At 38.6% G+C, this 13,962-nt stretch overlaps 1 protein-coding gene across 1 annotated transcript; it reads left to right on the top strand.

Moving 5' to 3' along the window:
* The first annotated feature begins 11,298 nt into the window (after nucleotides 1-11,298).
* Nucleotides 11,299-11,892, top strand: LOC139854763 (uncharacterized). The gene has a single exon (XM_071844047.1). The coding sequence runs from the start codon at nucleotides 11,299-11,301 to the stop codon at nucleotides 11,890-11,892; it is 594 nt and encodes a 197-aa protein (XP_071700148.1).
* Nucleotides 11,893-13,962: the final 2,070 nt, after the last annotated feature.

Below are 13,962 nucleotides of genomic sequence, written 5' to 3'. Positions count from 1 at the left end.
GCACCAAGTCAGTACTCCCGACTTCCTTTTGACCCACCTCACCCCAATAAACCGGAGTTCGGCACCTTCGACCATAAAGCATCTCATACGGTGGCATCCTGATACTAGCATGCTATCTATCATTGTACGAGAATTTCACCAAAGGAAAGTGCTCATCCCAACTACCGCTGAAATCAATAACACACGCCCGTAACATATCCTCCAACGTTTGATTCATACGTTCGGTTTGACTGTCCGTTTGAGGATGATACGTTGTGCTCATATTCAATTGTGTACCCATATCTTCATGAAATTTATATCAGAATCGAGATGTGAAACGAGTATCCCGATCCGAAACAATAGATATAGGAACCCCATGTCTCGATATCACATCCTTGATAAATAACTTTGATAGTGTCTACGATGATATCGTCTCCCGAATGGGAAGAAACAATGCACTCTTCGTCAACCGATCAACTATTACCTAAATTGTATCAAATTGGGTTCTTGTCGTCTTTGGTAGCTTTGTAATGAAATTCATGGTAATGTGCTCCCACTTCCACTTTGGGATTTCTAACAGTTGCAACATACCATACGGCTTTTGGTGCTCGGCCTTAACTTGCAAACATGTAACGCATTGTTCAACATACTTAACCACGTCAAGTTTCATTCCGGGCCACCAATACTCCTTCTTCAAATCAAGGTACATCTTTGTCGCACCCGGATGTATGGAATAGTTTGACTTATGTGCTTCATCAAGTAGCACTTGTCGGTAATCACCCATTTTAGGCACCCACACTCTACCTTGAAAAGACAACAAACTATACGGGCCCAAAGTAATAGACTCCGTTTTCCCCCTAATTCGCTCTTCATGCTTGTTGTTAACAAAAGCTTAAATTTGGATCTCCCCAAGCTTTACAAGGAAATCGTTAGTAATAGTCATGCGCAACGATTCCACTCGTATTGCCAGATATTGACTCTTTCAGCTCAACGCATCTGCAATAACATTTGTCTTACCCGGATGGTAAAGTATATTGCAATCATAATCCTTCAACAAATCGATCCACTGACGTTGACGGTTGTTCAGTTCCCGTTGGTCAAAAATGTGTTTCAAACCCTTATGATCCGAATAGATCGTACACTTGACACCATATAAGTAGTGGCGCCAAATTTTCAAAGCATGAACCACCGCCGCCAAATCAAGATCTTGAGTCGGGTTTCTCTTCTCATGCTCCTTTAGTTGTCTAGAGGCATAAGCGATAACTTTATCCCGTTGCATTAAAACACACCCGAGCCCATTGATTAAAGCGTCACAATAAACCATCATATCTTCAATTCCTTCTGGTAACACCAACACCGGAGCTTGACACAATTTCTCTTTCAATAATTAGAAAGCAATTTCTTGCTCGTTCTCCCAATTAAATCTTACATTCTTCCTCGTCTACTTAGTTAATGGAGAAGCAATTTTTGAAAAGTCTTGGATAAACCGACGATAATAACCGGCTAACCCGAGAAAACTTCGGATTTCCGTTGGTGTAGTCTGTTGTTCCCAACCCTTTACCGCTTCTATCTTTCCCAGATCTACTTGAATACCTTCTTCATTCACAATATGGCCAAGGAATTGCACTTCCCTTAGCCAAAATTCACACTTGGAGAATTTAGCATACAACTTCTCTTTTCGCAACGTCTTCAACACTTTGCGTAAATGATGTTCATGTTCCTTCATACTCTTAAAATAAACAAGTATGTCGTTATTGAACACAATTACTGACTTGTCCAACATAGGTTGGCACACTCGGTTCATAAGGCCCATGAATACTGCAGGCTCATTCGTAAGACCAAAAGGAATTACTACAAATTCAAAATGCCCGTAACGAGTTCGAAATGCCATCTTCTCAATATCTTCCTCACGGACCCGCATTTGGTGATAACTGGACCGTAAGTCAATTTTAGAAAAATAAGTTGCGCCTTGAAGTTGGTCAAACAAATCGTCAATCCGAGGCAATGGATAACGATTTTTGATCGTCACTTTGTTCAACTCCCGATAATCGATACACATCCGCATACTACCATCTTTCTTCTTTACGAATAAGACCGGAGCACCCCATGGTGAAGCACTCGGTCGAATAAAACCCTTTTCAAGAAAATCTTGGGTTTGATTCAACAACTCTTGTATTTCCGTTGGTGCTAAATGATAAGGTGTTTTAGCAATTGGGGTAGCCCCCTGAATTAACTCAATGCGAAATTCCACTTGTCTTTCCACCGGAACACCTGGCAACTCGTCCGGAAATACATCCTCAAACTCGTTCACCACCGAAATACTACGAATGGATGGAGGCTCTTCACGAGTATCGACTACATGTGCAAGAAACGCCATGCCACCAACACCAAGGAGCCGACGTGCCCGTGCATAAGTGCATAATGGCCGAAGTCTTCTTCGTTTCTCACCATGAATAATTAACTCTCCCCCACTTGGGGTCCTCACACGAATAAATTTCTCATGACATGCATTATTGGTCCTATAACGATCGAGCCAATCTATACCAACAACAACATCGAACTCACCCAAGGTCATCGGGATAAGGTCAATTTTAAAGTTTTCGGCACCAAACACGACATCACAATCTCTACACACATCAACCCCTAGCACCGTCTTACTATCCGCTATTTCTACTTCCACCGGATGACTTAACTTAGCTAGCAGTTTATTAAGCTTAGACACAAACTTTGGAGACACAACATAAAATTAGTACCACTATCAAATAGTATCCTTGCCGGATTAGAGTTAACCATGAAAGTACCTGAGACAACTTCACTGGACTTCTTGGCTTCATCATTAGTCATCAAATAATTTTGCCCACTAGCCGTACCCGCTGCCTTTTCGAGCTTCTTGACTTGGTCCCCACGCAAATCGGGGCACTCCGACCTTCGATGCCCTTCCTTTTGACAATTAAAACCTGTGATTTTATTAGAAGAGGGGTTCGTGCAATCACGAGCTAAGTGCCCATATTGCCCGTAATTATAGCACCGAAGGTTGTATTCTTTAGAACTGCCATTCTTAACACTACCGGCACTTTCGGTTGCACTCTCGCTTTTCTTGTTAGAATGGCTTGTAGCTTCAAACTTTCTTTTGCTAAAAGTGAAGTCACTCATTCTCGGAACAAGTGACTCAAAACCCTTAGCCACATCAAACAACTCATCAAAAGACTTCACCGACCCCCTACTAATCTTCTCTTGAAAGTGGTCAGTAAAGGTTCGATAAATGTCCTCCATCAACATACAATCATTACTGACATACTCCGGGCAAAATTGGGTCTTTGATAAGAAAGTGGAGCTGAGAGTGTTCAAATCTATAAACCCTTGCCTCAAAGCACGCAACTCATCTCTTAGCCTTGAAAGATCAGCTTGAGTCCGGTAATCTCTAGAGAACTCCGTCTTGAACTCATCCCATGTCAAACCCATGAATTATTCCTCATCAAAAATCCGAATTTTTTCATCCCACCATAACTTTGCATCACCCCTCAACATGCTACTTCCGTACCTCATCTTCTTATCAAGAGGGCATTCCTTAGAGCGGAAAGCCCCTTCCATATCGGAGATCCAACGAGGACTCTTGAACGAGTCCCTTTCAGCATCAAAGATGGGAAGTTGGGAAATCTTAAAGTTCTTGTAGAGGAAGTCCCTCCTTCCCACGTCACCCGAGTCAACTTCGGCATTCACACCTTGGGGTTTAGGGAACCTCTTATCAAACTCTTCTTGGATGATAGTACCCATTTGCTCTTTTATTTTGTCGGTCACTTGTTCATCAACCGATTCTTGAAATACTTTCTTGACATTCGCGAGAAAATTTGCATTATGTTTTGCCAAGATGGCCTCCAACTTTGCTTTGAATTCGCCTTCGACGCTCGGACTTCCATTATTGATAATGCTAAAAACAAACATATATTTCATAGCATTATTCCTCAAGAAAGACAAGCTTTTAGTTGCAATTGTTCTATTTACAAGTGATATTCGTTTAAATAATAAAAGGTAAAGACAAAAGACAGATTCGTCGAATTGAAGACGCAAACGACCAAAAAGCTCAAAAGTACAAAATACAATCAAAGAGGTTCCAATTATTGATAAGAAACGTCTCGAAATTACAAGAGTACAAGATTCAAAACGCAAAGTACAAGATATTAAATTGTACGCAAGGACGTTCGAAAATCGGGAACCGGGACCAGAGTCAACTCTCAACGCTCGACGCAACGGACTAAAAATTACAAGTCAACTATGCACATAAATATAATATAATATTTAAATAATTCTTATAATTATTTATATATTATATAAATAAAAAAATCCGTCGGCAAGAAAGACTCCAAAGTTGGTGAGCTGGAATTTCAAACTCCGCGACTCGCGGAGTTTGAAGGTAGAAAAGGCCGCAAGTCACGGAGACCCAAAAACTAAAACTCCCTATAAAAGCAAACGAATTCTGATCGCAAAATATAACATATATATCCATCTCTCTATCTATATACGTAATATTTATATTTATAATTTATATTTTAATTTTAATTTTAATTATAATTCTAATAATAAAGGTATGTTAGCGAATGTTGTAAGGGTGTAAGTCGAAATTCTGTCCGTGTAACGCTACGCTATTTTTAATCATTGTAAGTTATGTTCAACCTTTTTAATTTAATGTCTCGTAGCTAAGTTATTATTATGCTTATTTAAAACGAAGTAATCATGATGTTGGGCTAATTACTAAAATTGGGTAATTGGGCTTTGTACCATAATTGGGGTTTGGACAAAAGAACGACACTTGTGAAAATTAGACTATGGGCTATTAATGGGCTTTATATTTGTTTAACTAAATGATAGTTTGTTAATGTTAATATAAAGATTTACAATTGGGCGTCCCTATAAATTACCATATACACTCGATCGGACACGATGGGCGGGGTATTTATATGTACGAATAATCGTTCATTTAACCGGACACGGGAATGGATTAATAGCCACTAGAATAATTAAAACAGGGGTGAAATTATGTACAAGGACACTTGGTATAATTGATAACAAAATATTAAAACCTTGGGTTACACTCAGTCGACATCCTGGTGTAATTATTAAACAAAGTATTAAAATCTTGTTACAGTTTAAGTCCCCAATTAGTTGGAATATTTGACTTCGGGAATAAGGATAATTTGACGAGGACACTCGCACTTTATATTTATGAATGATGGACTGTTATGGACAAAAATCAGACGGACATATTAAATAATCCAGGACAAAGGACAATTAACCCATGGGCATAAAACTAAAATCAACACGTCAAACATCATGGTTACGGAAGTTTAAATAAGCATAATTCTTTTATTTCATATTTAATTTCCTTTATTTTATATTTAATTGCACTTCTAATTATCGCATTCTTATTGTTATTGTATTTAATTGCACTTTTAATTATCGTACTTTTTAATTATCGCAAGTTTATTTTATCGCACTTTTATTATTCGCAATTTCATTATCGTTATTTACTTTACGCTTTAAATTAAGTCTTGTATTTATTTATTATTTTACATTTGGTTTTAACTGCGACTAAAGTTTTAAAATCGACAAACCGGTCATTAAACGGTAAAAACCCCCCTTTATAATAATAATATTACATATATATATATATATATATATATATATATATATATATATATATATATATATATATTTGTATTTTTATAAAAGTAAACTAATATAGCGTTAAGCTTTGTTTAAAGATTTTCCCTGTGGAACGAACCGGACTTACTAAAAACTACACTACTGTACGATTAGGTACACTGCCTATAAGTGTTGTAGCAAGGTTTAAGTATATCCATTCTCTAAATAAATAAATATCTTGTGTAAAATTGTATCGTATTTAATAGTATTTCCTGCTAAAATTTAATAACTATTTTATATACCCCTCTGCTCAAACTATCAATTATCATGATCATTTTTCGTCTTCATGCTATAAAAATGAAATAGGTTAAACAACGATACACATGAAAACAATTCACATGCCATACCGCCCCATCTTGCTCAACACCCGTCGTACATCACTTGTTTGACACGACTTGAACCCGTAACAATGGTAGCTAGTCATTGTTACGCAAGCACGTCACACCAACTCGCTAGTACAACGAATACCTTGCTCGACAATTGCAAACACAATACAATATAATTATCACATTGTTAGTTAACCTATGCTAAGGCACTAATCAATTCTGGTCCGGCCCGCATCCTACAAGTCCCGCATAAACCCCACACACAATAAGGTCTAAGTCTAGGCACCTATCTCAAGTCAACTAAATCTCTTAGACCATGCTCTGATACCACTTGTAAGAACCCGTCTTTAACCCGACAATTTTTTTTTTTTTTGAAACATTAGTGACATTGTACAATATCCAATTTCGTTTCTCGAATAATAAACAACCACCATCATAAAAGGTTTCGCTCAAGCTTCAAGTATTAGAGTTTAGTACAATTCAAAATGTAATGAAGACCCTTGAGTTTAATTGCTAAACAAAACACGAGCATGTCGTTTGGGGTTAAACTACCCAACAAGGTTGCATCCAAAAAATATCCTCCAATAGCCCACTCGATGGAGGTATCTAATCCAAAAGAATACCATTGCCCTTGTCCACACTGGAACCTAAAAAGAGTAAACAACAAGAGGGTAAGCAAAATGCTTAGTGAATGCAACAATTGTACATATACATATATAATCTACTTACTTGCAATCACCTACACAATCACCGCATACATGCTAGCAATCTAATTAGCATACCATCTCAAAGTATAAAGCTAATAACCTTCAATACCGCAAACTAGCATAACCAATAGCATATAGTCGATACAATATAATATACTAAACTACAACACATAACCATGGTTAACCATATCACACACACACACACACAAGGGAACGGTACTCGCATAATGACCGTTGGTACTCGCACATTGATCGTTAGTGTACACTAACCCCTTTAGTGAATCCACACGCATGGATAACACTGTAGTGAATCCACACGCATGGATAACACTAACCATAAGCCCACAAGAAAATAAATTATATACACATATATATATAACTATTCCACTCACCTTAATACTTTGATAGTAGACAAACCAATCCCGCAACCTTCAATGTAATGTACCTATTACATTAATTGCACAAATTTAACACACAAGCAAGTAGGACTATTTACCAACTTACAACCCTAATGCATTAATGACTCAAGGTGCAATTATGACCCATTGGCATTAATGACACTCATACTAGGTCAAGGCCACTTTAATTCTCTAATGGCTAGTGATTAAAGTCCAACTACACCAACACAATTTTGAGCAATAAACATCTCACAATGCTAGTTTGGGTCACAATACACCCCCTTGACCCATTTGACCCATTTCAAGGCTTATACAAGTATTTGGGTCACCCATAACCCTAATACACCCATTTCACTAACAACTAAGTGAGTTAGTGTTCTAATCAACTCTTAAGGCTTACAACACCAATTTGTAACCTAAAACCCTAGATTATGAATCCTTAAGTTTAGTTACTAGCATCATACCCAAAATCACCCATTTTTCATGAAAATGGAGTTCACACCCAACCCATAAAAAATCACTTATCATAACTCCAATTAAACATTAAGAGTTGGAATTAAAGCTTATCACAACATCAAGGGGTGATTATTAGGTAGATCCAATAAGAAGACAACTTGATTTGATGGAAACTAGCTTCTTCTTCTCTAAATCTAAACTTTCTCACTCTAGGGTTTCAAGCCCTCTCTCACTCTCTCTAAAGTGAAATGTTCAAGTGGATAAGAATAAGCTCTTAGTGAGCCTTGTGGTCAGTTTTGTGCCTTAAAATCGACCCTAGGGTGAAAAGACAAGAACACCCCTTAAAACCTTCTTCAAAAACGAGTTAGATGGGCAAAAATGCAGTTGAATCGCGACTGCGACATTCTCAATCACGATCGCGATGCACATTCCAAGAAAAACAGCTCAACAATTAACTCTATTTCGCCACCACGATTATGCGAATCGCGACTGAAACACGCCATATCGCGACCGCGAATGCTATGGTTGCGACCGCAAAGCTAGCCTAACAAACTTACTGTTTTTCTTGTTGAAGAATCACGACCGCGATGGACCCAATTGCGATCGCGATGTTGGGTTTCCAGCGTTTAACTTGCTCGATTAACTTAAATATTAAGTGGGGTTAAGGTATAAGTGTAATAAAGATCAAAATCGTACCTCAAAGCTTCGCTAGACGTCTAAGTCAACACGTGTAAAAAGAACAGGGTGTTACAACTCTCCCCCCACTTGAATCGGATCGTGTCCTCGCGATCCACGCCGCATGACAAGCCAGAAGATACACCAACACAAACTCTTCGGGTTCCCACATAAACTCCGACCCTTTTCTATGTCGCCATTGCACTTTATACGTTCTCACTTCCTTGTTACGGAACATCTTAACCTTTTCATCAAGGATGGTTACGGTTCTTCAACATACTCCAACTTGTTATTCAACAAAATCTCATCTAATGGCACCCACGTCGAGTCATCCATAAGACACTTACGGAGATGGGAAACATGAAATGTGTTATAAATTCTTGCAAGCTCTTCGGGTAACTCTAGTTTGTAAGCAACCCAAAAAATCGAGGATCTAACTTTCCCCGCTTCCGACACCGAATAATACCCTTCCATTGCGAAACATTGAGCATCACCATGTCACCTTCTTGGAATTCGATTGGTCACCTACATTTATCGGCATACGACTTTTGTCTATCTTGCGCCACCTTAAATCGAGCCCCAATCATTTAAATCTTACAATTCGTCTCTAGCACCAAGTCGGTACTCCCGACTTCCTTTTGACCCATCTCACCCTAACAAACCAGAGTTCGGCACCTTCGACCATAAAGCATCTCATACGGTAGCATCCCGATACTAGCATGATAACTATTATTGTACGAGAATTTCACCAAGGGCAAGTGCTCAACCCAACTACCGCCAAAATCAATAACACACGCCCGTAACATATTCTCCAACATTTGATTCGTATGTTCGGTTTGACCGTCCGCTTGAGGATGATACGTCATGCTCATATTCAATTGTGTACCCATATCTTCATGAAATTTATTTCAGAATCGAGATGTGAAACTAGTATCCCAATCCGAAACAATAGATATAGGACCCCCATGTCTCGATATCACCTCCTTGATAAATAACTTTGATAGTGTCTCCGACGATATCGTCTCCCAGATGGGAAAAAACAATGCACTCTTCGTCAATCGATAAACTATTACCCAAATTGTATCAAATTGGGTTCTTGTCGTCTTTGGTAGCTTTGTAATGAAATCCATGGTAATGTACTCCCACTTCCACTTCGGGATTTCTAACGGTTGCAACATACCGTACCGCTTTTGGTGCTCGGCCTTAACGTGCAAACACGTAACGTATTGTTCAACATACTTAAGCGCGTCACGTTTCATTCCGGGCCACCAATACTCCTTCTTCAAATAAAGGTACCTCTTTGTCGCACCCGGATGAATGGAATAGTTTGACTTATGTGCTTCATCAAGTAGCACTTGTCGGTAATCACCCATCTTAGGCACCCACACTCTACCTTGAAATGAAAACAAACTATGCGGGCCTAAAGTAATAGACTCTGTTTACCCCATAATTCACTCTTCATGCTTGTTGTTAACAAAATCTTCAATTTGGATCTCCCCAAGCTTTACAAGGAAATCGTTAGTAATAGTCATGTGCAACGATTCCACTCGTATTGCCGGATATTGACTCTTTCGGCTCAACACATCCGCAACAACATTTTCCTTACCCGAATGGTAAAGTATCTCGCAATCATAATCCTTCAACAAATAGATCCACCGATGTTGACGGTTGTTCAATTCTCGTTGGTCAAAAATATGTTTCAAACTCTTATGATCCGAATAGATCCTACACTTGACACCATATAAGTAGTGAAATACTTGATATTTTTAATAGATAGCACATTCTTGCCTACTAGATATGAGAACTTTCTAAAAACCTTATCTTCTAGAGGCATAACAAAAGTTTGCTTGAGGACAAGCAAAATCCTAAGTGTGGATTACATAATAATACGCTAAAAGTCATGATTTTAACCGCGTTATACTGCCCATTTAGAAAACATTATCAAATAAAAAGATCAAAAAATACCTTTTCTTGGCTTATTTTGTAGATCTCGTAAAAGCAAATGCAATGGCACAAGAATCGAAGGTAACAGAGTTATAACGAAGAAACCAAAGCAAAAACAGTGAACGATCAAAAAACGCACTCCGGGCTCTTCTCACCATACAACCACTTGGCACCAACGTCTCAGCCATCCAAGAAGTGATGTCTTTTGTCGCCTTATTTCTGATAATGCAATAGTTTGTTCTAAAACGAAGTCTCTCGTGCTTTGCCATGCTTGTTAGCTTGGTAAACAAGTGAGACTTTCAATTTTTGTTTCTACTTCTAAAGCTAATGGTCCCCCAAGCTTATAGCTAATGGTACCCCTGTGTCTAATCCTACTCTTTATCACAGCCTTGCAGGTACTCTCCAGTACCTCACGTTCACCAGCCCAGATTTTTGTTATGTTGTTCAACAAATTTGCTTATTTATGCATGATCCTCGTGAGCCCCATTTTGCGGATCTCAAAAGGATATTGAGGTATGTTCAGGGTACACTTGATATAGTTCTTCAGCTGTTTTCATCATCCAAGACTTCTCTTATTGCATTTACGTACTCTGATGCTGACTAGGCAAGATGCCCTACCACTAGTCGATCTACATCTGGTTACTGCATATTTCTTGGCAACAATTACTGTTTTGGTCCTCGAAGCATTAGCACACGCCATCTCAATCTAGTGCGGAGGCTAAATATCATCGTGGCGTTGCTAACGTGGTTGCTGAGACTTATTAGATTCACAATCTTCTTAGTGAGCTACACTGCCCGTTCTTCGCAACCACACTTGTCTATTGTTGTTGAATAAGTTTTTGTTTGAATAAGTTTTGTTTGGTCCGATTCTTTAGGAAATAGAAGTCTTTGTTTTTTATTTGAATTAGTAGTCCTATTATTTGGCCATGATCCCAATATTCTTGGAATGGCATGTTGTGGTTTACTCTTTCTACTGGCTATATAATAGCTTGTGATTTCAGTTAATAATGCAAGCAATTCCAGTAATATTAGCATTGTTAGAGTTATCCCTTTCAATTGGTATCAAGAGCTCACATTTCGCAAAATCACTATACTACAAACTCTTCAAATCAAATGGTAGAAGACAGGAGACTCGTTCAAATTCCAAAATTCGATGGTCATTACGACCAATGGAGCAAACTCATGGAAAACTTGATCAAGGCAAAGGGTCTGTGGTATATTGTCGAGCAAGGGGTAGGAGAACCAAGGCCTGGAATCACGTTGAATGATGCACAACAGAAGCAACTCTATAGCAATCGAATGAAGGACCATCAAGTGAAGCATATTTTATTCCAGGCGTTAGAACGGGAGTTATTTGAGCAGATTCTGGATCGACACAGTTCCAAAGTAATCTGGGAAGCGATGAAGTCAAAGTTTGGTGGAAATTCGAGGGTAAAAAGGTCACTATTAAACTCTCTCTGTCGAGAGTTTGAGGTTTTGGCTATGAAGAATGATGAGAGTGTGGCTGCTTATTTTACTAGGGTGATGTCGGTGTCCAACAAAATGCGGAGTAATGGCGAAGAGATGTCGGACTCAAAAATTATGGAAAAAATCTTACGCACGCTAACTGAGAAGTTTACTTACATAGTCGTCTCAATCGAAGAAACACAGGATACCGAAAAGATGACTATTGATGAACTACAAAGCTCACTTGTAGTTCATGAGTAAAAATTTAAACGAGTGGTGACTGAAAGTGATGATCATGCTTTAAAAATAGACGATCATTCAGGAATGAGAGGACGAGGAAGGGGTCAAAGTTCATATCGTGGAAGGGGACGTGGTTGTGGTCGAAATAGCTTCGATAAATCTATAATGAGTGCTATAATTGCCATGGTTTGGGTCACTTTCAATATGAATGCCCCAAATGGAATAATGAGGCAAATTATGTTGATGATGATCACATGCTTCTGATGACTTACGAGAAGGTTAAAAACTATGGCATGCACAACGTATGGTTTATGGACTCGGGGTGTTCGAATCACATGTGTGGGGATTATGATTCATTTACTGAATTGGCTGAGACCTTCAAGCATACGGTGAGGCTGGGAAATGATAGCAGGGTGCAGATTGAAGGAAAAGGATCAGTTTCATTAGCAGTCAGTGGCATAAAATATGTGGTTCAAGATGTGTACTATGTTCCCTAGTTAAATAACAACTTATTAAGTGTTGGACAATTGCAAGAAAGAGGTTTGGCAATACTCTTCAAACACAACATGTGTAATATCTTTCATGATCAGCAAGGTAAAATAATGAGCTTAACCATGTCCACAAATCGAATGTTTAAGTTGTACACTAATGAAAATGAAGCTGACGAAGAGAAGTGTTTGAAGATAAACTATACTGATGTATCCAAGTTATGGCATCAGTGCTATGGACACTTAATTTATAAAGGGCTTCGCACGTTGTATTCAAAGAGCATGGTACATGGGTTACGAATGTTGTAGATGAAGAAGTGCATTGTGAATCTTGTATGAAAGGAAAACAACATAGAATTCCAATTCCCAAGCAAAGTTCGTGGAAGGCCAGTGAACGATTACAACAACCACATGCTGATCTTTGTGGACCTATATCGCCACCCTCGAATAGCAACAAGCGGTATGTCTTTTATATCATTGATGATTTCTCACGGAAAAGTTGGGTGTTTTTTCTTTCTGAGAAGTCAGATGCATTTTCACAATTTAAAGTATTCAAGTCACAAGTAGAGAATGAATCAGGCACAAATATCAAATATTTGTGCACAGACAGAGGCGGTGAGTTCAACTCAACCGAGTTTAAAGAATTTTTTGAAGAGAAAGGCATCAAACAGAAACTTACGACGGTATATACCCCATAACAAAATAGTATTGCCGAACGTAAAAATCATCCCATCATGAATCTAGTCCGAGCAGTGATGACCGATAAAAATGTTCCAAAAGTTTTCTGGCCCGAAGATGTAAAATGGGTGAATCACATTCTCAACCGATCACCTACTCTTATTTTCAAGCATATGACACCAGAAGAAGCGTGGAGTGGAACAAAAACCAATGTAGATTACTTTCGGGTATTCGGTTGTGTTGGTTATGTCCATATACCATATGCTAAAAGGAGCAAGTTAGAAGACAAGAGTGTTCGCTGTGTTTTGCTTGGTTTTAGCACCGAATCAAAGGAGTATCGCATGTATAACCCGGTGACCAAGAAAATTATTGTTAGTAGTGATGTTATGTTTGATGAAGAGTTAGCATGGGAGTGGAATGAATATAATGTTACTCATCAGGAAATGGAATTGGAATGGGGAGAAATAAATTCAAGTGATAATGACAGTGACGATGCACCTATCATAACAGACCCACTTAATCAGAATAGTGGTGTTGATATTACTGTTGTTTCGTCGACACAAGAAGACGGATCAAAATCAAGGGAGGGCAGACCCGAAAGACAGCGTAATCCTCCCATTTGGGCCCAAGATTATGAAAGTGGTGAAGGCTATTCTGATGAGGATGAGGCAAATATGATGTTGATGATTACATCTGATCCAACATGCTATGATGAAGCAATAAAACACAAGAATTGGAAGCTTGCTATGGATGAAGAAATTCGTTCGCTAGAAAAGAACAATACATGGGTATTAGTCGAACTACCTGACAATGCTAAATGCATTGGGGTCAAGTGGATTTACAAGACTAAACTTAATGAGTCTGGAAATATCGACAAGCACAAAGCAAGATTAGTGGTGAAAGGCTACACTCAAGAACACGGTGT

The sequence above is a fragment of the Rutidosis leptorrhynchoides genome, chromosome 6 (genome assembly GCF_046630445.1).
Source record: "Rutidosis leptorrhynchoides isolate AG116_Rl617_1_P2 chromosome 6, CSIRO_AGI_Rlap_v1, whole genome shotgun sequence".
NCBI classification, from domain to species: domain Eukaryota; kingdom Viridiplantae; phylum Streptophyta; class Magnoliopsida; order Asterales; family Asteraceae; genus Rutidosis; species Rutidosis leptorrhynchoides.
The sequence above is the reverse complement of the archived record's forward strand: the minus strand, read 5'-3'. Positions and strand labels throughout refer to the sequence as shown.

What these genes read in the sequence shown, in the direction of transcription:
- LOC139854763 (XM_071844047.1), top strand. Translation starts at nt 11,299, where the DNA reads ATGGTAGAAGACAGGAGACTCGTTCAAATTCCAAAATTCGATGGTCAT.